General features: G+C 44.5%; 1 protein-coding gene across 1 annotated transcript in view; it reads right to left on the bottom strand.

Moving 5' to 3' along the window:
- The window catches only part of LOC126419388 (somatomedin-B and thrombospondin type-1 domain-containing protein-like), a 359,147-nt gene extending 332,882 nt beyond the window's left edge, over positions 1-26,265 (bottom strand). Inside the window, exon 1 of the mRNA XM_050086575.1 lies at positions 26,136-26,265. Within this exon, the coding sequence (XP_049942532.1) occupies positions 26,136-26,265 (130 nt within the window). The remainder of the gene's footprint in view (positions 1-26,135) is intronic.
- Positions 26,266-26,643: the final 378 nt, after the last annotated feature.

Below are 26,643 nucleotides of genomic sequence, written 5' to 3'. Positions count from 1 at the left end.
GAACATGTCCTACCAAACGATCCCATCTTCTAGTCGAGTCCTGCCACAAACTCCTCTTCTCACCCATTCAACTCAATACCTCATCATTAGTTATGTCATATACCCATCTGATCTTCAGCATTCTTCTGTAGCACCACATTTCGAAAGCTTCTATTCTCTTCTTGACTAAATTATTTATCGTTCATGTTTCACTTCCATGCATGGCTACACTCCATACAAATACTTTCAGAAATGACTTCCTGACACTTAAATCAATACTCGATGTTAACAAATTTCTCTTCTTCAGAAACGCTTTCCTTGCCATTGCCAGTCTATATTTTATATCGTCTCCACTTCGACCTTCATCAGTTATTTTGCTCCCCAAATAGCAAAACTTCTTTGGTTCAAAATGGTTCAAATGGCTCTGGGACTTAACATCTGTGGTCATCAGTCCCCTAGAACTTAGAACTACTTAAATCTAACTAACCTAAGGACATGACACACATCCATGCCCGAGGCAGGATTCGAACCAGCGACCGTAGCAGTCGCGCGGTTCCGGACTGAGCTACTAGAACCGCTAGACCACCGCGGCCGGCAAACTCCTTTACTACTTTAAGTGTCTCATTTCCTAATCTAATGCCCTCAGCATCACCCGAGTTAAGTCGACTACATTCCATAATCCTCGTTTTGTTTTTACTGATGTTCATCTTATATTCTCCTTTCACGACACTGTCCATTCCGTTCAACTGATCTTCCAAGTCCTTTGCTGTCTCTGACAGAATAACAATGTCATCGGCGAACCTTAAAGTTTTTATTTCTTCTCCATGGATTTTAATACCTACTCCGAATTTTTCTTTTGTTTCCTTTATTGCTTCATCAATATACAGATTGAATACCAGGGAGAGGCTGCAACCCTGTCTCACTCCCTTCTCAACCACTGCTTCCCTTTCATGTCCCTCGATTCTTGTAACTGCCAACTGGTTTCTATACAAATTGTAAATAGCCTTTCGCTCCTTGTCGGCTTCTACCAGTTTTTCCATTCGTCTGTAAAGAATTCGCGTTAGTATTTGGCAGCCGTGACTTATTAAACTGATAGTTGGATAATTTTCACATCTGTCAACACCTACTATCTTTGGGATTGGAATTATTATATTCTCCTTGAAGTCTGAGGGTAAGTCGTCTGTCTCATACATTTTGCTCACCAGATGGTAGGCTTTTGTCAGGACAGGCTCTCCCAAGGCTGTCAGTAGTTCTAATGGAATGTTGTCAACTCCCGGTGCCTTGTTTAGACTTAGGTCTTTCAGTGCTCTGTCAAACTCTTCACGCAGTATCATATCTCCCATTTCATCTTCATCTACATCCTCTTCCATTTCTATAATATTGCCCTGAAGTACCTCGCCCTTGTATAGACACTTTATATACTCCTTCCACCTTTCTGCATTCCCTTCTCTGCTTAGAAGTTTCTATCTGAGCTCTTGATATTCATGCAAGTGGTTCTCTTTTCTCCAAAGGTCTCTTTAATTTTCCTGTAGGCAGTATCTAGGTGTATGTAGGATAAATTGTTCTGGTTGTGATATAGCAACGAAACAGTTGTCTGCTATATCGAAGCGCGTTAACAGGAAAGCGACGTAAAGCAGAGGGAGATGTTACGAGATTAGGAGCGCTGGACAGAGTTGAGGGTTAAAGTAGTGGGATTAGGCAGCGGACAGGGGCGTCAGCTGACGGCCAGCGCGGCCGCGTCCCACGTTAAGCCGCCCGGCTGACTGGCTGGCTGGCTGGATTGCACTGACCGGCCTGGGAGCGGACTCGGCGAGTGCTTTCCCCTGTTAATGGCCGCCTTTCATTACGACACTGCAGTGTTAAAGCGCTCCGTGTTGCCCGGTGTAAAAGAGATAGAAGTCAGCACGGATTCATTCAACTGAGTACTCGGCAACTCTCCCCTCAAGTCACAGGAAATCCCCGCCGTTCTTCGCATCACATTGTCCGACCTAAAGAAACGAGGACTCGAATTAAAAAGATTCTTCTTTTTCTCCATTCTCAGCAAGAAACTCGGGCAACGTAGGGTACAAAAAAGTGTCCGAAATACAGGGAGACGAAAGACGACGAAGTTCAAAGGCCGGCGGGACACCTAGAACAACTGCAAAAATCAGGGTAAGTGCAAGAAGGAAAAAAAAATAGTTCAAGTGGCTCTGAGCACTATGGGACTCAACTGCTGAGGTCATTAGTCCCCTAGAACTTAGAACTACTTAAACCTAACTAACCTAAGGACATCACAAACATCCATGCCCGAGGGAGGATTCGAACCTGCGACCGTAGCGGTCTTGCGGTTCCAGACTGCAGCGCCCTTAACCGCACGGCCACTTCGGCCGGCTGTGCAAGAAGGACTCGAGCACCAAGGATTCCCTACAAAATTACGTTTCTAGATAGTTCATCCATCACGGGAACTGAGAATTACGACGATTTTTGCCCGCTATCTGCCTAGATATATGTCCAGGGAATCTAAAGACTTTCTGCAAACAAAAAAAAATATTTTTTCGTGTAATACAATTACAAATTAACAGTCTTCGCATTTTTTCCTTTGCTTGTACTGCGAAACATGATTCTTCCCAAATTTCATCATGCTAAGTCAACGAGAAGTACCCTAAAGCTTTTCATGAGTGAGTTTTAAAGTATCAAAATACACAGCGATCCAAAAAAATGTATCCACTGTTTAAAAGTCTATAACCTGCAAACTAATTGACGGAGTTGTCTCATTTTAGGTGAAAGTTTAGCTTAAAGTCCAACTTAAAGATATCACTGTAGGTGTTCGAAATGGTCACCTTTAACATCGACACACAAACGATGACGCCGACCTGCAGCACGAACTACTGACTGCAACGTGTTCAATTGGATATCTGCGCATGAATGTACGATGGATTTTCGAAGTTCATCCAATGTGCGAGGCTTTTGTCGATAAACGACGACCATTAGTGTTCCCCACAGGTAAAAGTCCAGAGGAGTTAGGTCTGGGGAACGTGGTGGATACTCCACAGCACCTCTACGGCCTATCCATCTTCCTGGTAGATTTTCGTCGAGATACGCCCTAACACGATTTTGGTAGTGGGCTGGGGCACCATCTCGTTGAAAGTAAACTCTTCCGTCTCCATACAAGTCTCGGGTGGCAGGTAAAATGGAGGTCTGAAGCTTCTTAAGGTACACCTCACCGGTAACTGTGCAGTCAAAGAAGAATAGCCCAATCAAGCCCCGATAAGATAACCCACACGACACATTTACTCCTAGCAAATTCATGGACGTTCGGATTTTTGGCGGCCCAGTAAATGCAATTGTGGAGGTTTACTGTGCCATTGAGTTTGAACTACGATCTGGGTCGTCCTCGTTCATTGCGTGTAGCAATCGTGGGATGTAGCACTTGCACTTTGCTATCTTCAAAATTCGCCGAACACTTGAGCGACTCACTCCAGTTACACTGGCACGCTGTCTCACAGACTTCTGTGGTGAGCGAGTGAATTGTTGTAACACACGACGGGAGTTAGCTGGACTTGTTACTGTTACAGGTCGTCCATTTCGTTGTTTGTGTACATCATTAACACGGCCTTCGGCTTCAAATTTGTCTCGAATGCGACAAATCGTTAAACGTGTCGGTGACTCTGTTTGAAACTCATTTCACCATTGCCGTTGAACCTCATCAATGTTTTCGTACTTAAAATACCACTTCAAAACTGACTTCCTTTCATCGAATGTAAGCCTTGCGCTAGCCATGTTTACTCGAGTAACTAGGTGCAACTAAGAACAAAACACTGTCCATCTGGCGACTGTCATCCGACAAAACAAAACGACGCAATACAACGCTTGTGTAGCGATTTCCGGAAGTACAAACTATTACACTACCAAAGATGAGACAATTCCGTCAATTAGTTTGCCAGTTATGGACTTTTAAACAGTTGATACATTTTTTGGACTCCTCTGTATATTATACAGGGTGTTACAAAAATGTACGGCCAAACTTTCAGGAAACATTCCTCACACACAAAGAAAGAAAATATGCTATGTGGACATGTGTCCGGAAACGCTTACTTTCCATGTTAGAGCTCATTTTATTACTTCTCTTCAAATCACATTAATCATGGAATGGAAACACACAGCAACAGAACGTACCAGCGTGACTTCAAACACTTTGTTACAGGAAATGTTCAAAATGTCCTCCGTTAGCGAGGATACATGCATCCACCCTCCGTCACATGGACTCCCTGATGCTCTGATGCAGCCCTGTAGAATGGCGTATTGTATCACAGCCGTCCACAATACGAGCACGAACAGTCTCTACATTTGGTACCGGGGTTGCGTAGACAAGAGCTTTCAAACGCCCCCATAAAAGAAAGTCAAGAGGGTTGAGGTCAGGAGAGCGTGGAGGCCATGGAATTGGTCCGCATCTACCAGTCCATCGGTCACCGAATCTGTTGTTGAGAAGCGTACGAACACTTCGACTGAAATGTGCAGGAGCTCCATCGTGCACGAACCACATGTCGTGTCGTACTTGTAAAGGCACATGTTCTAGCAGCACAGGTAGAGTATCCCGTATGAAATCATGATAACGTGTTCCACTGAGCGTAGGTGGAAGAACAAACTAAAATGAGCTCTAACATGGAAATTAAGCATTTCCGGACACATGTCCACATAACATCTTTTCTTTATTTGTGTGTGAGGAATGTTTCCTGAAAGTTTGGCCGTACCTTTTTGTAACACCCTGTATAAATGGCTGTATATTCAGATTCCATTGACGTAGCTTCTAATTTTTTACCTCCAAGAGACCGTATGTGACATAAATTTCAACTTGATACGTCTACCTGTTCCTGAGGGAAAGGGTTTTTGACAATCGAACAGAAAGACAGATGGACAACAAAGTGAACCTATAAAGGATAAGTTTTTACCGAATGATATACGAAACCCTAAAAAATCAGGTGCGAAGAACAATACCTGGAAGGTCATCCATCGCCACTGCTGCTTAACTACAGAACTGATCGTTAAAATTACACTGCAGCTCCAAAGAAACTTGTATGGGAATGCGTATTCAAGTACAGAGGTGTGTGTGTGTGTGTGTGTGTGTGTGTGTGTGTGTGTGTGTGTGTGAATTCCTAAGAGACTAAACTGTTGAGGTAATCGGTCCCTAAACTTACACACTACTTAAACTAACTTATGCTAACAGCAACACACACACACACACACGCGCCCGAGAGAGGATTCAAACCTTCGGCGGAAGGGTCCGCTCAGTAAGTGACATGGCGCCTAGAACGGCGCGGTCGGCAACGCCTATGTGAGACAAGTGTCTAGCGCAGTTGTCAGATCGGTTACTGCTGCTGCAATAGTAGGTTATAAAGATTTAAGTGAGTTTGACCGTGGTGTTACAGCGGGCGCATGAGTGATGAAACACAGCATATCAGAGGTAGCAACGAAGTGGGGATTTTCCCGTACGACCATTTCACGAGTGTACCGTGAGTATGAGGAATCCGCTTATACATCAAATCTCTGACATCGCTGAGGCCGGAAAAACATCCTGCAAGAACGGTACCAATGACAGCTGAAGAGACTCGTTCAACGTGACAGAAGTGCACCCCTTTCGCAAATTGCGGCAGATTTCAATGCTGGGCCATCAACAAGGGTCAGCGTGCGAACCACTTAACGAAACATCAGCGATATGGGCTTTCGGAGCTGAAGGCCTACTCGTGTACCCTTGATGTCAATGTACAAACATGTGTATCCAAACCTTCCTGGCAGATTAAAACTGTGTGCCCGACCGAAACTCGAACTCGGGACCTTTGCCTTTCGCGGGCAAGTGCTCTACCAACTGAGCTACCGAAGCACGACTCACGCGCGGTACTCACAGCTTTACTTCTGCCAGTACCTCGTCTCCTACCTTCCAAACTTTACAGAAGCTCTCCTGCGAAGGTAGGAGACGAGGTACTGCCAGAAGTAAAGCTGTGAGTAGCGGACGTGAGTCGTGCTTCGGTAGCTCAGTTGATAGAGCGCTTGCCCGCGAAAGGCAAAGGTCCCGAGTTCGAGTCTCGGTCGGGCACACAGTTTTAATCTGCCAGGAAGTTTCATATCGACGCACACTCCGCTGCAGAGTGAAAATCTCATTATGTGTATCCAATTTACAGAATACCACAGAAGGTGCTTTGTAAATAATAGCGAAACGCGTCTGGTGTAATTCTTTTGAATTAGACTGCAGTCAGCTCAAGACATATAAACTTTAATAACAGGTGTTAACAGCTGCTGCGGAAGATGGCCACACAAACAAAAATATTTCCCTAACAGCCGGCCGCGGTGGCCGTACGGTTCTAGCGCTGCAGTCCGGACCCGCGGGACTGCTACGGTCGCAGGTTCGAATCCTGCCTCGGGCATGGGTGTGTGTGATGTCGTTAGGTTAGTTAGGTTTAAGTAGTTCTAAGTTCTAGGGGACTTATGACCTAAGATGTTAAGTCCAATAGTGCTCAGAGCCATTTGAACCATTTCCCTAACAAAGGTTAGTCCCTGTGCGCGGCCTACCGTGTTTCGCTGTAAATCGGCGATATAGAGAAATGCGGCGGGTCATCATCCACCGGTTATAATATAGCACTAGTTTCGAGCCGCTGCACTTTATCCCAACTTGCTCTACGTTCGCTGACGTACAGATGACTATACAGGGTGAAAAGTATTTAAACCGACAAACTCTGGGAGGTAGTAGGGGACACCAAAACAAATGTTTTTCCCTAATGTCATTTTTTCCTATGAGGAGTATTTAAACCGGTAGAGGAAGATGCTCTGGCGGCAAATTAATTAAACCAACAAAAACTTTTCCATTTTTTTATGACCAAGAGACATCACATAAACACAACCCAATATCAATTACAGTCGATTTTCAAAAATACCTCCATTGACACGAAAACAAAGGCTACTCCGTCGGATCGTGTTCTGTCTGACACGGGCAAAAACCCCAGGAGTATCCTCAACTGTTCCTGTTGCAGCTACTATCCGGGCAACCAGATTCTCTTCTGATGCAACAGGGGTTGTGTAAACAAGGTTGCGCATCTCTCCCCACACAAAAAAGTCCAGAGGGCACATATCTGGGGATCGAGCAGGCCACGGTACAGGACCACCTCTGCCAATCCACGTTTCTGGGTACCGTCGGTCCAGGGATCGACGCACACGAGGACTGAAATGTGCCGGTGCTCCGTCGTGTTGGAAGCACATGCGTTGTCTTCTAGGGACCGGGACATCTTCCAGCAATTATGGCAGTGCTCTGGCGAGAAAATTGTAATAGTGCCTGCCATTTAATGGCCAAGGTAACAGATACGGCCCAATTAAACAGTCCCCAACAACACCGACCCACACATTAGCGAAGAACCACACCTGATGATTCAAATGGCTCTGAGCACTATGGGACTCAACATCTTAGGTCATAAGTCCCCTAGAACTTAGAACTACTTAAACCTAACTCACCTAAGGACATCACACACACCCATGCCTGAGGCAAGATTCGAACCTGCGACCGTAGCAGTCCCGCGGTTCCAGACTGCAGCGCCAGAACCGCACGGCCACCGCGGCCGGCCCACACCTGATGAGCGCTAGTAACTGTGGCATGTGAGTTATCCTCACTCCAAACATGCGAATTGTGGATGTTGAAGATTCCATCGCGCCCGAACGTTGCTTCATCGGTAAACAACACAGAGGATGGAAATGTAGGATGCATTTCACACTGTTCCAGGTACCACTGCGGAAACAGTGCTCTGGGTGGATAATAAACTGGTTCCAAGTTGTGGACACACTGTAAGTGAAATGGACGTAACAACTGCTCTCGAAGCACTGTTCTTACATTCGTCTGATTCATCCCCATGTTACGTGCAATTGCACGAGTGCTGATTGAAGGATCCCGCTCCACTTGCTGCAAGACAACTTCCTCAAATTAAAGAGTTCTCACCGTGCGACGGCGTCCCTTTCCTGGTAATCTGCTACATGATCCGGTCTCACGCAGACGTTGGATGTTGTTGTTGATAAACCTGCTGTGCAGCTTGTCCGTTGTGGTGCGCTACGTAGTACGCACCACCCATATCAGTGTACTCACTCCAGGTGTATCGCTCCATTAGTAAACAGAGACAATGCACTACTACACTGGTGGACAGCAGCTGCCTCCAACTGAAGAGCGTAATACGGCCTCTAACAACTGAAGAGCGTAATACGGCCTCCACCGGTTTAAATACTCCTCATAGGAAAAAATGACATTAATGAAAAACATTTGTTTTGATGTCTCCTACAACCTCCCAGAGTTTGTCGGTTTAAATACTTTTTACCCTCTAGTGACGGCCGGAAGGAGGTTATGACAGAGTTGGGTTACGCAAGCAGCGTCTGCTAGCAGCTCCGGGGAGCCTGGCCACTCCGCACCTTGTCGGCGGCGTCAGGGCGGTACTAATTCAGCACCGCAGCCGTAAATTGGTTACGTGGCGGCAAATTACTATAAAACAAGCGGGGAAGAGGTCGAAGGCCATGGAGGCCCGGCCGCTAATGGCCGTTAATGAAATTCTTGGCTTAATTCGGGGCCGTGATTCGCATTCCGGCGGCCGAGCCAGCCACCTGTCCGGCCGGGCGCCAGGCGAGAAGCAATTACCGCGCAGCCATAGGCCTGGGGGGCGCCAAGCTGCTACACAGTACAATAGCGGGCCGCACCGTGTGCCGGGACAGCCAACTGCACCTCCAGCTAAGCGCTGGCGCGGGACATAAACACCCACGAGCACTCTATACAACTGGCAGCCAGAGAGATATCAAGAGTCCATCTCGTGGTTTTGTTGAGCTCGAAAAAGCTTACGACCGACTGCCCGGTAAGTCTGTTGTGGCACTGTATTCGGACGTAATGTGTCCCACAGTACGGAATCTACAGGGCATGTATAATGACTTCAAGACAACAGTTTTATACATCTTTTGGATCTGAAGCTCTGGTTTTTCTTCCCATGTTAGTAGTTGAATTATAAGATATAGGTTCCGACTTTTATGCAAAAACAGTTTCTTATTTCTTTTTACCCATCATGTTTCGGCACCTCTGTGTCATCATCAGTGGGTTTTTTCTTATTGAAAACTGTAAAAAGTGAACATATCGTATGTTGAAACTGATCTAACAACGTGAGGCCTGAAGAACGTTTTTGTTCGTTTTTCTTCTTTCCGTGCTTTTACATTACGTACATGGTTTTGCAGGACCATCTTTATGGTGTCCCTCACTGATAACTTGTCATCTGCAAACCAAACGATGAAATGTGAATTTCATCCGCGAGTTAACACATCCCTTGATTTTTTTAAAAAAATGTGATTTTGGACTGGCAAAATGTTCTGCCTATATATTTGTTATTATTCACATTGTGTTTATTCATTTATTTATTGATTGATTTACCTGGCAAGGTTAGGGCCATCAGGCCCTCTCTTACATCTAACCAGGCGTTCTACTTATTTCACATTCATATGTTTTAGCAGGCATGTTAAACTACATCTAGTACAAGTAAAAGTGAAATAAACAATTACAAAGGCACACTTGGAAAAATACATACATATAGAATTTATATTCGTAGATGATAAGTTCAAAATGGCTCTGAGCACTATGGGACTCAATTGCTATGGTTATCAGTCCCCTAGAACTTAGAACTACTTAAACCTAACGAACCTAAGAACATCACACACATCCATGCCCGAGGCAGGATTCGAACTTGTGACCGTAGCAGTCGCACGGTTCCGGACTGCGCGCCTAGAACCACGAGAGATGATAAGTACTGTTATAATTAGACATTATGAAAGAGACAGATTTTAGATAGGAGTGCTAGCAGTGGGGAGTATGAGGTATACTGATGGTAAAGGGAGGAGAAGAATAGAGACATGACGAAACATAATTAAGGAAATATAAAGGAAAAGAAGATTGCGTGGCTAGCAGAGATAGACGAAGAGGAAGAAGAGAAAGGAGCTAGATGGGAGACACCAGCTTTGCTATTTGACAGAGGTGAGAATTGGCCTTGTACATTAATTTTGTGGAAAACATTATGAGGATGATAGCAGGAAATGCTTCAACTTCATCTTAAAAACAGCAGTGGATTGAATTTTGCGCAAGGTAAGGGGCAGTTTGTTCAGAGGCGGACAGCGGCAAATGAGAAGGAGTTGGCAAAAGTTTTTGATTTCTGAGTGGGCACAGTTAGGATACCAAATAAGAGTGACCTCGTGTTACGATTATGATGGCATGAAAGGTATTTAATCTCTGAAGCAAGGTACTGGTGTGCTTGCGCGACTAGGAGTCGGTGAAGTAGACGTAGTGTGGTAGTCAGGCAATTTGTCCGGCCTCAGCCACCCTAGCTCGGAGTATGAGGCAGTAACATGATCATATCGGCGAATGTTGCAGGTGTAACGCACACAGGCATTCGTGGTTAGTTCTAGCCGTCTTTTGTTTTCACTACTCATGCCTTGTTGAATTACATCACAATAGTGGAGGTTCGGTAGAACGAGTGCTTGCACGAGCTGGCGTTTCAAGTCCTGTGGAAATATGTTCTGAAACTTTTTGAGAGCATAGAGGCAAGCGGACGTCTTCCGGCTCACTGCGACTGTATTCTCCGCCCAGGTGAGATGCTCGTGCAAAGTTACACCCAGGTTCTTAACTGTTTTCTGATATGGTATTGGAATACCGTCGAGCAGAACAGGAGTCAGCCTTTCGCGGAAATCTGAACTTACTAATTTCTGATGGGCTATTAAGATTACTTGTGTCTTTTTTTCATTTAGTTAAGGCCCCAGGTTTTTCGCCCATGTCACTACTGAAGACAGATCATTATTTGAGCGATTGCAGTGCTTATATCTGCTCCTTCAGCTGCTTGTGTCGCCTTTTCTCTAAAGTTACTTTGACGTGTTCGATTATGTGGCTTTACAGATTGTAGTGTTTCATTTAAAACTTGTTTGCCTCTTTCCTTCTGTAGATGAAAGTTCTATTGTTAGCTTGTGGTATAGGCTGTGACTACATTCCAGTAGTTTTAAATCTATTGCTATTATATCTGGGTGCTGGTTATGGGCTATTAGGGGGTCAGAAAATGCGCTATGGGTGCTGTTACCTTTTAGGGCTCTGAGGTGTTCTGAGTATCTTGTTTTAAAGTTCCTGCATGTCTGGCAAAAGTACAATGATTGGCAATGTTGCATTTGAGTTCGTTTATTCCTGATCTGTTGAATTTATCGTGGAAGTCTCCTGTGTTCTGCGTCGTGTTGTCTGTCCTGTATCCTATTTGCAGTCCATGGTTTTTCAATGTTGCCTATTTTGTGGATAATTTCGGCGCCAAACTGTATAAAAGGCGAACGTACATGCTATAAACAACAGTTTTAAGATCACTTATATACCAAAACGAATCCAGCGGTTAACATTTAAGATAGCAGAATGCGACTGCCTACTGTAGAAAAATCGTTGCTGAATAAGATCACATGACATACACGCCAGTAATGGGTGTGACCACAGGGCGGTATATGCAAAACATCCGTAATATGTGCAACATAAATAAAACAAAACACAGTCATTTCTGAAAAGAATTTGCACAGAATACTCAGCTTTGAGTCATGAATTATGCGTGGCTCTGCAGCTGAATGTCCTACACGCTAATTGAACCTAAACCGGCTCTACACGAACGTTTTGTGATCAGTCTTGTACGATCGTGCAAGACTGACGACAAATTGCGCAGGTAAACTACTCAAAGTTTCGCTCAGTATTTCTGAAATTTTCATGGAGGAAGTACTGTTAGTGACGACTGTTGCACTATTTCCTCTTAAACGGAAGAAGAAAACCAAGACTAAAATGTTTTCGGTGGTGTTGAGCCGCAGTGATGGAACAGTTTTTGAAAGAATAAATCTGTATTACTGTATTTATCTTCTGTACTATAAAGATCTCGGCTTTTATGCCATTGTCGAGTGCAATCCGAAAGTTTTTAGATTGTTAACACGCCATATCTGTTAAGGCAGTCAAAAGCAGGTAAAGACAACTAACACGCCGTTCACGACGGTTCGGGGATTGGCTAGTGAATAGAGGGAGATCCCCCCCACGCGAATTTTTTCCGACAACTACAGCAGGAACAACGAGACTGGAGTAACAACTTAGGTATAGACACAGAAACGTATTGTAAACTGTCAACACCTGTAACCTCAGAAACTTAAAGGAAGGTAGGGTCATGACTGTGAGCTTCGACACTCGAGTAGATCAAAGTACCACAAGGAATGTTTATGACTTTCTTACGTTCCTGCTGCAGATCTCATAGACGCTTCTGTTTTCACGCTGTCTGTACTGTAAGCTGTTCGAAATGATTCTTTTGTTGCTTAACGATCCTCCTACTTGTATTTATTAACTAACGTGGCGTATGCCTGGTTTTTCTTGTCACGGTCGCTGTAATTCTTCCATTTTACTTCCCAGAGGTAAAGAAGACGTTGGTACAGCTCTATGAAAGTCGTGAAAATTTCGTGAGTCCAGTGTCGCAGGACTACCACTTTCTGTCGCCGCTACACGCACTTCAATCACTGTTGGAACCTCTAGCGTCACCGAGAGTAGACTGTGAGCACAACTAAGTTCGGACGATAAGGCGGACGTGCATCTACGTGACCAGTGCGACATACGTGACTGACATCCTGCGACCAGTGGCCATAGTCTTTCTGCTCAACACCCCAGACGCCATTTTTCAGCAAGACAATCCACGACCACATGTTGCTGCACGAACGCGTGCTTCCTTGGTGCCACAGGATGTCAGCCATTTGCCCTAACCCACCAACCAGATCACCAGACTTATTGCCAATCGAAAATGTGTGTGGCGTATGGCGAAACGACGGTTGCAGCACAGTGCCCAGTGCCAACCACCAAAGATGACCTTTGGAATCATGCGAATGCAGCATGGATGGCTATACCACAGGACGCTATTCGCGTGTTAAACGCGTCTATGCCATCACGCATAGAACAAGTTATCAGGGCCCATGTAGGAGCCTGCGGCTAGAAGCTACATGTCACATTCTGAACCGAGGTGACTGAACTGCTAATAAATTCTAGAGAAGATACTAATGTACATGCCCCGTGAATAACAACGTGCTGTGTCTAATCGTACAAGGTGTTCCGTTTTTTTTTCTGAACGCGAGTGTATTAATTCGTTAGACAATAAATTACTCGTTACAGATATATTCTGTGATCTGTCAGTAGGGCAGAATCCTGTATTAAGCCACTAATCCTCATACAATTAGGAACTTGAGTACATGTGGTGTCCCTCGAGTTTCCATCTTACGTCCCTTACTTTTCTCATCTGTATTAACGACTTCCCTAGTATCATTACCAGATGCCAAGTTCGCCTTGTTTGCAGCTAATACAAGTATTGCCTTATAGTTTTGGAAAGAAGTGCCAATGAATTTTTAATGGATACTAGAAAAAGTTTCGTGGCTAATTTGTAATTAAACTGTTGTCAGTAAATCAATGTAAATTGTTGCTAATCTATGTTGCTATCTATTCTTACCATAGCTGTTGTCTAATCCTAGTTCGGCCCTGTGACGACACTGTTGTTGCGTGCAAGCATGCAACCAACCTCACAGGGGCAACTACTATGGTGACACAGTGACATTTAAATCTTTACAATGAAATGAATACCCTTAGCTGCATACAGGCGTTGATGTAACTCAACGGAGACCGTTGAAAATGTGTGCCCCGCCCGGGATCTCCTGCTTACATGGCAGACGCTCTATCCATCTGAGCCACCGAGGACACAGAGGATAGTGCGACTGTAGGGATTTATCTCTAGTACGTTTCCCGTGACACTCACATTCGCAACTTCTTGTTGTCCCACACTATATTCATGGAGCTCCTGCCCATTATACTCATTACTCGCGGCTTTATCGCCGATTCCGGTAAGAGTTCGGGCACTGTTTGCGCATCCGCACAGAAGAAGATGGTCAAATGGACGGTGAGCCTTTATATATATATATATATATATATATATATATATATATATATATATATGAAGATAGTATCTGTTCTTTCTGACATGTCCGAAAGAACAGACACCATCTCCATATATATATTTAAATCTTCGACACCAAGTGCATTCGGTGAGCACAACAATCTTTGTTATAGCATGTAAGAGACCAAACTACGGGAGGACAATTACTATGAGTGCACTACTTGATACCGAAATGAGCTGCGCGCCGCGTAGTTGCACAGGCTTCAGTCACAGACAAAGGTATGTTACTCTGTCCTCCATTCCAGGCACCGGAAATGTGTTTCAGTGGACAGGAATTCCTCCCACTGTATAGCGGCCGCGGGAATCCCATTCCGCCCTCGAGTCGTCACGCAGGCCACTTTACGAGCGGTCAGCTCGCCACGTCGCAGCGGCGCCCTGCTGTTTGGGACGTTCGACAGGTAGAAACAAGGTAGGTGGACCCCGGGAGGCCCGGAGCCGTCGCTACACGAATTCCACAAAGACCAGGGTGAGGCTGGCCTACCTGACTCGACACCTCACAAGAGTTCTTCCCCGTTGCTTGAGCAACGGATGAAATCCAGAACAAACCCGTTAGAGCATAAAATGATTCACTGTCACACTTTACCAATAGATGTCACCAGTAAGTAGATGTTGTTGTTGGTGTTGTGGTCTTCTGTCCAAAGACTGGTTTATGCAACTGTGTGCCCTAATCTAGTCTTTTCATCTCTGAATAACTTCTGCAACCTACGTCATTTGAACCTGCTTACAGTGTTCGAACCCTTGGCTCCCTCCAAAATTACCTCCTCCCCTCCCCCCCCCCCTTCCCACTATTTCTATTTCCCTTCGCTAAGAAATTTGTTCTCTCAATTGATCCCTTCTTCTTAGTTAGGAAGGTACCGAACGCGTGCGAAAACGTTTACTGTTTGCCCAACTGCGCGAGGGCAAGTTCATCGTTTCCTCAACAAGAAGAAATTGGTAGGACAGAGCGATCCACGTTTTCTGAAACTGCAACTGTTGAAACTGAAGGTAATTTATAATGAATTTTCAATAGGAAAAAAAGATAGCAGAATCCTTATACACACATGGGGTTGAAATTCAAGAGACAAATGGCACAGAAATGAATTTTCAATAGGGAAAAGCGGTGCAGGTTGCAAAGACAGCAGAAATTTAATGCACACAAGTACTTGTGGATGAAATTCGAGAGACAAATGGCTCAGAATTTCTGTTAGGTTTCTAAGGAAATTGAAAAATAAAACTGTGTGGTCAGAGGCGTTGGATGGAAGCTTAATATCGCCTTAGGAAATAGCTTTTGTTCTTACAAAACCAAATGTTTTGCAGAGTTGTTTACGTTTCTCAGTAAAAGAACTTGAAGCCTTTTCTCCAAATTAACCGATTTAGGGAGGCTACTGCTAGCTGGGACTGCATTAAGATCGAATTTAGTTCAGTATCTAGCGTCTTCTGTCTTCGCAATCTAGACCGTTTTTTGATAATGAAAATACATCATAGCTGCTGGCTGCACCATGGTCATAGAGTGGGAGTATTCATAATGAATTAGCATTAACCGGTTGCTTCAATAGGCTTTTGATTAGCCATGATGACATTTTCAAGATGCGTAGCAACCCAACCTCAGATGTTTACGTTTATTAACGTGTGCTGAACGTTGTTTCTTTGCTAACGGATTGTAGAATTTTACAACCTATGTTTTCAAAATAGCTATTGTAAAACGTCGTAAATAAGCATACAACGTTTATGTTGTGTAAATAAATGTACACATTTGAAGATGGGGACAATGAACTTTCAGAAACGCGTGCTTTAAGGCATAATTTATTGGCGTGCCGTGCAGGAAACGAGGTGTGATCCATTCCGGTGCGTTACCACTTTAACATTAATGTCACAGACGCTATAGTTTTTACTTTAAAGCGCCAGCAGAGCTGCTGTCGTGTCACGTGACGATATGGTCCGCGAGCTTCAGTAAATATACGAACCAGTTAGTGGAGCATATGAAAAGTGAGAGAAGTCATGAGTCCATAGTTGTCACAAGAAACTAATTTCAGAAGGATATAGAAACACGAAGTAGTGTAGCGTGGAAGTGCAGAGTAAAAACATACGAGTCACGCATTTACTTAAACGATTCTTCAACCAACATTCTGTTTGCTAATTAAGTCTCTCGCACCGTGAGCCATTGATAACTTAAAACAGACAAATAAGTTTCAGTAGCCTAAAAAAGTATGCTGTTACTGAATTATGGGAAGGCCCTTTAAAATTATTTCGTAAAGAAGCTACCTCCAAACCAGCAGACAAGACGTTCCTAACATTAAGAAATTTATTTACCGGGCCAGAAGGCCTATTTTTCCGCCATTGGAGAAAAAGTTAAACGAATTTTATAGTGTTTTGCAGAAAATATCTATTTTAAACATAAAAGCAAAATATGCTTCTCTTCAACGCCCATAATATCGTGTGCTTTTCAACCGAAAGTCATTTACAACTGTTTCTGGATGATAACAAATTTTTTGTTGACGGTACCTTCGACTACTGCTGTAAATTTTTTCATGTACTTTATTGTTCATGTTTAAAATAGCGCTCAGTATATCTCGTTAGTAATATGTTGGTTGCCTAGCAAAAAAGCAGTTACGCACGAAAAAGTCAAACTCATGTGACGACAATAAGACGGTAAGTTTCAACCGCCAATCATTGTGTCTGATTTCGAAGCTACATTACACAAAGCAGTCAGATGTGGCTATGTTCTCCAATAGCAGCACTTAGATTTCATTTGATGAAGGGCCTAGTGGAGGAAAACTGGGGCTTTAGGGTTATCTTTCGATTATAAACAAATTAACAAAGAGGACAAATGTAAGGATGTAGAGGCATATATCACTAGGAGTAAGATACAGCCTACAGAAAATTTAAAGAGACTTTTGGAGAAAAGAGAACTACCTGTGTGAATATCAAGAGCTCATGTGGAAAACCGGTTCTAAGCAAAGAAGGGAAAGCAGAAAGGTGGAAGGAGTACACAGAGGGTTTATACAAGGGAGATGTACTTGAGGGTAATATGGAAATTGAGGAGGACGTAGATGAAGATGAAATGGGAGATATGATACTGCGTGATGACATCGCACTGAAAGATCTGAGTCGAAACAAGGCCCCGGGAGTACGCAACATTCCATTAGAGCTAATGATAGCCTTGGGAGGACCAACCATGACAAAACTCTACTACCTGCCGAGCAAGATTTATGAGATAGGCGAAAAGCCCTGAGGCTTCAAGAAGAATATAACAATTCCAATCCCAAAGAAAGCAAGTGTTGACAGGTGTGAAAATTACCGAACAATCAGTTTAATAAGCTACGGCTGCAAATTACTGACATGAGTTCTGTACAGACGAATGGAAAAACTAATAGAAGCCGACCTCGGGGGGATCAGTTAGAATTCCATCGAAATGTTGGAACACGCGAGGCAATAGTGACCAGACTTAGCTTAGAAGATAGATTAAGGAAAGGCAAACCTACTTTCTGCATTTGTAGACTTAGAGAAAGCTTTTGACAGTGTTGACTGGAATACTCTCTTTCAAATTCTGAAAGTGGCTGCGGTCCTATACAGGGACCGAAAGGCTATTTACAATTTGTACCGGTACAAGATGGCAGTTATAACAGTCAAGGGGCACGAAAGGGAAGCAGTGGTTGGGAAGGAAGTGATATAAGGTTGTAGCCTATCCCCAATCTTATTCAATCTGTATACAGAGCAGGCAGTCAAGGAAAGAAAAGAAAAATTCGGAGAAGGAATAAAAATCCATGGAGAAGAAATAAAAACTTGAGGTTTGCCGGTGACATTGTAATTCTATCAGAGACAGCAAGGACCTGGAAGAGCAGTCGCACGGAATGGACAATGTCTTGAAAGGACGATACAAGATGAACATCAACAAAAACAAAACACGGATAGTCAAATTAAATTAGGTGACGCTCAGGGAATTAGATTAGCAAATGAGACACTTAAAGGAGTAGATGAGTTTTGGTATTTGGGGAACAATGTAACTGATGTGGTCGAAGTAGAGAGGATATAAAATGTAGACTAGCAGTGGTAAGGAAAACGTTTCTGAAGAAGAGAAATGTGTTAACATCGATTATAGATGTTAATGTCAAGAAGTACTTTCTGCAAGTATTTGTATGGAATGTAGCTGTGGATGGAAGAGAAACATATACAATAAACAATTTAGTCAAGAAGAGAATAGAAGCTTTGGAAATGTGGTGCTACAGAAGAATGCTGAAGATTAGATGGGTAGATCACGTAACTAATAAGGAGGTACTGAATAGAATTGGGGAGAAGAGGAATTTGTGGCACAACTTGATTAGAGGAAGGGATCGGTTTGTAGGATACGATCTGAGACATCAAGGGATCGCCAATTTAGTATTGGAGGGGAGCGTGGAGGGTAAAAATCGTAGAGGGAGACCGAGAGATGAATACACTAAGGAGATTCAGAAGGATGTAGGTTGCAGTTATTCAGAGATGAAGAACCTTGCACAGGTAGGGTACCACGGACAGCTGATTCAAACCAGTCTCTGGACTGAAGACCATAACAACAACAACAACAACAACGATATAGCTAGATGGCTACACTGTTTAATATTTTTTTTTTGTATTCAAAAAATTTAAAAACCTCTCTCACACCGGCCTGATTTAGCTTCACTGATCAGGATAGTAAAAAACATGCGTATATTAAGGGAATTTTCATTCACAAAGCAGGCTTATCACATTCACACAGTTCAATTCTGTTCTATCCTGATTAAATTGAGCTTAACTTAAATTCCATAAGGCAGTGAAGCAATTTCGAAGTCTCGGTGCGACGAAAATTGTCAGTCGATCTCCTGAAAACATTTGTAATAATTATTAACTTTCGGTGATCACATGGGGAAGACCGGAGATCTGCTGGTAAGACCGTGTTAGCCTATTTATTTGAAGTAACTGGATATCTTGAGCATACAAAACTGCAGGTTCGTCCAGTGTAAATCAGACCTTCCCCACTGATCCCGTTGCGTCGTGTTGTCGCAAGAGGTAGAAGTTCTCTCTTGATAGGCTTCATTGAAATGCAGCAGTTCATCCTATACGAGGAATGTTCAAAAAATGACGGAGTTTGTAACTTCGCGTGTTGTATTAGTCTGGTCTGCATAATTGTTTTGTCATTATGAACGTATACAACTCTGAAAAGTAGAGGTAAAATGTTATCCATGTAAAATATTTAGTCTCTTACCATACAGTATGCGTTATCCATCACTTGTAAGCAATTAAGTATTTCGCCAAATACAGGGTGATTCAAAAAGAATACCACAACTTTAAAAATGTGTATTTAATGAAAGAAACATAATATAACCTTCTGTTATACATCATTACAAAGAGTATTTAAAAAGTTTTTTTTCACTCAAAAACAAGTTCAGAGATGTTCAATATGGCCCCCTCCAGACACTCGAGCAATATCAACCCGATACTCCAACTCGTTCCACACTCTCTGTAGCATATCAGGCGTAACAGTTTGGATAGCTGCTGTTATTTCTCGTTTCAAATCATCAATGGTGGCTGGGAGAGGTAGCCGAAACACCATATCCTTAACATACCCCCCATAAGAAAAAATCGCAGGGGGTAAGATCAGGGCTTCTTGGAGGCCAGTGATGAAGTGCTCTGTCACGGGCTGCCTGGCGGCCGATCCATCGCCTCAGGTAGTTGACGTTCAGGTAGTTACGGACAGATAAGTGCCAATGTGGTGGCGCTCCATCCTGCTGAAATATGAATTGTTGTGCTTCTTGTTCGAGTTGAGGGAACAGCCAATTCTCTAACATCTCCAGATACTGTAGTCCAGTTACAGTAGCACCTTCGAAGAAAAAGGGACCAAAAACTTTATTGGCTGAAGTGGCACAGAAAACGTTCACCTTAGGCGAGTCACGTTCATACTGAGTTGTTTCCCGCGGATTCTCAGTGCCCCACATACAGACATTGTGACGGTTGACTTTCCCGTTAGTGTGGAAAGTTGCTTCATCACTAAACACAGCGGTCGCCATCTTAGCACCAACTGACGCTGACGCCTAGTCAACAGCGCCTCAAGCGAACAAATGTACAACTAAATGAAACTTTATAGCTCCCTTAATTCGCCGACAGATAGTGCTTAGCTCTGCCTTTTGTCGTTACAGAGTTTTAAATGCCTAAAGTTGTGGTATTCTTTTTGAATCACCCTGTATACAAACTGAACTGATTTACGGTGGTAAGTAAAATCGCACGAACAGAATCGCCGCAAACTACCGAACACTACAGCAAGTAATTTGGTGAGCTACGGGCAAAGGACTTGGTTCCTGTAGCACAGTAATAGGATTATTCGGAAATGTCCATTTCCTGCACTAAAAGCGCTGCTCTCTCGTGAGTTTACCGACAGACTTTACCCAAACTTCAGCACCAGGAATGTACTGCATGGAAATCCAGAAGTTTTCCTGGATCTGGTGATATCTCTGAAAAACTATGTTAAACTTATTTTTCTTCAAAACTACAGACTTTTTTCATGCTTAACGACTACAGTCAATGACCCATGAATATGTGCTGGTATCGACAGCCTTTAATACCAATCCTCACAATGCAGTTAACTCTTTGGATCATGAGGTTCAGTATAAAAGGTTCACCTCGTGAGGCGAAACAGAAATCATTCGCCCATCTGACAATCGCCTCAGCGTCCGTTCATAAGTACCGTCGAACCATAGGGAAACCAATGTAGCAACAAACAACTTCATAGATACACTTAGCCTTTCATCACACAGCGATTACGGCGGACGCTGAAAATTTTAATGACGGAAGACAGGACGTAAAACATCTACAGGTGAAGCTACTAATCGTGGAACGTCCCAGTGTAAATTAACAGTGAAAAGGGTTTAATTCACATCATTTAATAAGCGTTTCCATGCCTTTCACACTTTGACATTTATGGTTCCATCTAGTCTTGGTATTCATATTGCTTAATAAACGCTCCTTGTGTACACTATGACAAGCAAGGGTTAATCTAATAGACCCGTCCTGTCCTTTCTGACAGCTAGTAAAACCCACAAACTGCGTGTCTTCCAATCTACCACCGATCATAATTATTTGCTCGCCCCCCCCTGTAAATGAAGCTATAGAAAGTATGCTACGGCGCTTTACCTTTGACAGTGAGCTGTGCGCCTCTCCGTTCTCCACCGCTACTTGACGAATTGCCACTCGTTTCCTCCGCTTTCAGCTCTTCATGCCGCTGTCACCACTTCACAATTACACCAGTTGTCCTGACACTTTACCATCATCCACTATTCTCACAGCTTTTTCCGCTCCTATATTTCGATATACAAATCTGAGACTCTGACCTCTTTTGATTGGCTGTCCCATGAACAACCACAGTGACGAGCTGTTAATGGTCATTCAGTTCCCTGACGCTTCGCTGGCTGTCTTGCTAACCTCACATCCGAATTTCCTTGCATAATCGTTACCTGGGTACCACAGCTATTACTGTCAACCTAAAAGCAAAACTTGACAGCCGCCGTCACACCTATATGCTGGGTTTGCAAGGTAGCCTTTTCCGTTCTCACAGTGGTTATGGTTTTGTAGCTATTGTAGTGGTCCCAAGGGATCTCCACAAACTCTTCTGATAACGGGTTGAATTCGCTGTGTCGAGCTTTCCCACAGCCCTCGTCACTGAGCATGTGGGCACCCACCCTTTCCATCGCCACAAATCGTTATACAGCAAGCTGTTTCCCTCATGGTCGAAGTAACAAGTTTCTGCTTTTACCTGAAGCGTGACCAGCATAGAGCTTAACAACATCTCTAAAGTCTCACTAAATGAGCCGTCGCAGCGTCTATTTCTGAACATGCAGCACTGTAGAGGTGTGTGGAAGCAAGCACTTGTCCATCAACAACGTTGGTGTGCGTTTGCGTGTTTGTATGTGTCTGTGTGTGTGTGTGGGGGGGGGGGGGGGGGGAGGGAAGGTGGCCATTAGTTGTCAAAATTAATTTTTCCTTTTTTTTTTTAGTAAGAATTGGCAAGCATTTGCATTCGGTAAGTAGTCCACCCTATTCTAGATTAAAAATAGTGATGTTTAATACTTTACTGGGGATTTTCACTAACTGGTCCTGCTGTTAGTAGCAGTGTCAACCTTTCCCCTTCTTATTTTCAAACGACCACAATAGAAACTGTTCTCGTTAACTTAACAAGTACAACCTGGGGTAATATGGCTTAATCCTTGGAAGACTCGCCTGCTTTTCTGGACTGACCTATTGGATTAGTATTTTCTCATCAACTCATTTTACTGTCAAGAAATTACCAATGTACTTTATTTTACAAAGGTTATTCGGACTGTCAGCGTCTCCCAAAACGCCTGCATCACTAAAATGTGGCATTAGGAGAACTGTTACAAATCTATACCTAGGCGCCAGCCGTTGTGGCCGAGCGGTTCTAGGCGCTTCAGTCCGGAACTGCGCTGCTGCTACGGTCGCAGGTTCCAACCCTGCCTCGGGTATGGATGTGTGTGATGTCCTTAGGTTAGTTAGGTTTAAGTAGTTCTATGTCTAGGGAACTGACGACCTCAGATGTTAAGTTCCATAGTTCTTAGAGCCATTTGAATCATCTGTACCTAGGCATTACTTTCGAAAAGAAAAGTGTTTCAGTCAATGGGTCTGTCGACCGATAGTTATTCATTTTATTCATTTTTCGTGAGCCATCAGCATGAAGACTGCTAAAAACTGGTACATTTCTTCGCTTGTGTCTGTCCACTGTATTCCCTGGGAGAATTCTCACTACATTGTAAAAGCTGCCGATTTCACTGGTAATATATCCCTTCAACTGTCTGTCCAATAAAAGCTCAAGACGTTCACTTTGAGTAGGTTCCCCGTTATGAGGATTCATTCCAGATCATTAGAATAAGCCTGATTCTAGGGTGTAAACACGCCGCCTGGCAGCCATCTGGGCTCACTATTTCCGACTTTTTTCTTTCTTTCTCGCCTGTGAAGGGAACCGTTCGTAACTAATTAACTCGATGAATTTCACTTTCTCGTGGTAATACCTTTCAGTCTTCGTAGTCTTCAAAATCGCTACCAGATTCCGCAACTGAGTCTACATTTAGCAGAATTTCTCTAATTTCATCGTCACTCTAACCCAACGCGTCATTCTCACCAAACACAAAAACACAAGTGGAGGTATCAAATTTAATTCCCATAGATCAAACGTATACAAGGCCTCCTCGAAACGGCAGTTGATGCAAATATTAGCGACGTATTTCAACACCCTTAGTCACAGAAGGGAGCAATCGTACCGATACGGCGGCAGATGCACATGACAGAAGGGCGACAATATGGCCCTACCAGAACGGTTGCCGTCCGGAAAGGCTTAGAGTCAGATACAGGGTGACAACTATTGGACTATCTGGAAAAAAAGCGTAAATTAGTTACAAAGTACCGCGCGCATAGACTTTATTTAACATGTAAACGTCACTACAGATATTCGGATTTAGGTTGTGACATGTTCGATATGCCTGTCATCATTGGCGAAAATGTGGCGCAGACGAATAGCGAAATTCTGCATGATCCGCTGAAGTCTCGGAACATCAATGCTGTCCACGATCTGCAGAATGGCTGTTTTCAGCTCAGCAGTAGTTTTGGGGTTATTGCTGTACACCTTGTCTATACTATAGCCCCACAAAAGTAGTCGCATGTGTTCAGATTCGGAGAATATGGCTTCCAATCGAGGACCATACTAGTGGCCTCCGAGTACCTCAGGGCGAGAATGCGGTCTCCAAAGTGCTCCTCCAGGACATTACTCTTCTGCTTCGATGGAGTCGAGCTCCGTCTTGCGTGAACCACATCTTGACGAAATCAGGATCACTTTGGATAATGGGGATGAAATCACCTTCGAAAAGCTTAACATACCGTTCGGTAGTCACCGTGCCATCAAGGAATATCGCACAGATCACTTTGTGACTGGACATTGCACATCATACTGTCATCTGTTGAGGCTGACGAACCCATCCAAACGAAAGTAGGCGTCGTCGCTAAACCAAACCATGCATGCGTATACTGATTCCCATCATGCCCCGCGGCCAACCGTGCAGTTTGAACGTCCTAACGCAAACAGTTCAGTAGTTATGACGATCTTGTTTCAATTACACACATCGAAAAAGTTTTGCATCGTCTCGGTTACGAGCGTTCCAGAAACTGTACAGAAAATTGGAATAGATATCAACGTAAACATGAAAAACACACATTGAATGTTCATTGAATGTTGTACCACCATACAGCGAGACCATCAGAGGTGGTGGTTCACATTGCTGTCCACACCGGTACTTCCAATGCTAGGTAACACGTCCTCTTGGGTTGCTGCATGCCTGTATTCGTCGTAGCATACTATCCGCAAGTTCATCAAGGCACTGTTGGTCCAGATTGTCCTAAACAGCGATTCGGCATAGATCCTATGAGTGTGGGTGGGTCAAGTCATCCATAAACAGCCCTTTTCAATCTATCCCACGCATGTTCGCTAGGATTCATGTCTGGAGAATATACTAACCACTCTAGTCGAGCGATGCCGTTATCCTGAAAGAAGCCATTCACAATATGTGCACGATGGGGGCCCGAAATGTCGTCCATGAAGACGAATGCCTCGCCAATATGCTGCTGATATGGTTGCAACATCGGTCGGAGGATGGCATTCACGTATCGTACAGCCGTTAGGGCGACTTTCATGACCACCAGCGGCGTACATCGGCCCCACATAATGCCACACCAAAACTATACGGAACTTCCACCTTGCTGCACTCGCTGGACAGTGTGTCTAAGGCGTTCATCCTGACCGGATTGCCTCCAAACACGTCTCCGACGATTGTCTGGTTGAAGGGATATGCGACACTCAGCGGTGAAGAGCACGTGATGCCAAACCTTTGCGGTCCATTCGGCATGTTGTTGGGGCCATGATTACCGCCCTGCATGGTGTCGTGGTTGTAAAGATGGATCTCATCAAGGACGTCGGGAGTGAAGTTGCACATCATGCAGCCTATTGCGCACAGTTTGAGACGTAACACGCCGTCTTGTTGCTGCACGAAAAGCATCATTGAACATGGTGGCGCTGCTGTCAGGGTTCCTCCGAGCCATAATCCGTAGCTAGTGGTCATCCACTGCAGTAGTAGCCCTTGGGCGGCCTGAGCGAGACATGTTATCGACAGTTCCTGTCTCTCTGTATCTCCTACATGTCCGAACAGCATTGCTCTGGTTCATTCCGAGGCGCCTGGACACTCCCCTTGTTGAGAGACGTTCCCTGCACAAAGTAACAAAAAATGGTTCAAATGGCTCTGAGCACATGGGATTTAACTTCTGAGGTCATCAGTCCCCTAGATCTTAGAACTACTTAAACCTAAGTAACCTAAGGACACCACACACATCCATGCTCGAGGCACGATTCGAACCGTAGTGGTCGGGCGGTTCCAGACTGTAGCGCCTAGAACCACTCGGCCACCATGGCCGGCACAAAGTAACAATGCGGACGCGATCGAAACGCGGTATTGACCGTCTGGGCATGGTTGAACTACAGACAACACTAGCCGTATACTTCCTTCCTGGTGGAATGACTGGAACTGATCGGCTGTCGGACCCCTCCGTCTAATAGGTGCTGATCATGCGTGGTTGTTTATATCTTTGGGCCGACCCGTCGTGGCCGAGCGGTTCTAGGCGATTCAGTCCGGAACCGCGCTGCTGCTACGGTCGCAGGTTCGAATCCTGCCTCGGGTATGGATGTATGTGATGTCTTTAGGTTAGTTAGGTTTAAGTAGTTCTAAGTCAAGGGAACTGATGACCTCAGATGTTAAGTCCCATAGTGCTCACGAGCCATTTGAACATATTTGGGCGGGTTTAGTGACATCTCAGAAGAGTCAAAGGGACTGTATCTGTGATACAATATCCACGGTCAACGTCTCCCTCATGAGTTCTGGGAACCGGGATGATGGAAAACATTTTTTGATGCGTGTAGTTCAATACTTGTCACCCAGCACTATGACACGCCCGTTGCTGATTTGACTGTCATTTTATGGCCTGTTAACAACTGTGCATTTCCTGACAAGTTACCTTGCTCAGAAATCACTATCAGGTTGTATTTCTCAGCAGCTTATATGCAGACGCAGGTGCACTTTAAGTACACCGTGCACGCCCAAGTACGGCAGTTGCGGTTGGGCGTCTTCCTCACAGCGGCGCCGGGTTGACGGTGGTGTGTATCGGCTGTACAACGGAAGCCCACCATCACCCCGCAGCCACTGGCTGGGACACGGGGCTGCCGCCGGAGCGGCATGTCCGCGGCCGAGGTGGTTCTCAGCTCGGCTGGTCTGGCTGGCCGGCTGGCACCGCCACCCCCGCCTCCGCTGTCTCTGCCTTTGAGGAATGCGAGCCGGCAGTCTGCAAACACCGCCAGCGCCTGCGTGGCCGGCCTCCGCTTTCAAAGGCCCCGCGGCTGCTTCGCGCTGGCTATAGCGGACCAGTTCGCCCCGTCTATCGTGCGAGCGCAGCCAGTGATGTAACGTCACACAACAGCGCAGTGCGATTTCCACAAGAGACGCTGGCATTGTCTCCGGGAAAACGAGAGGTAGCAATAAAATCGTGATTACCATATCGAAAATAAAAGCAAGCTGCAACCGTGAAATTTTTTTCTGGTGCTTATTCTCTGAATTTT

This window comes from Schistocerca serialis, chromosome 9 (assembly GCF_023864345.2).
Source record: "Schistocerca serialis cubense isolate TAMUIC-IGC-003099 chromosome 9, iqSchSeri2.2, whole genome shotgun sequence".
Lineage (NCBI taxonomy): Eukaryota > Metazoa > Arthropoda > Insecta > Orthoptera > Acrididae > Schistocerca > Schistocerca serialis.
This window is presented reverse-complemented; position numbering and strand designations above follow the sequence as displayed.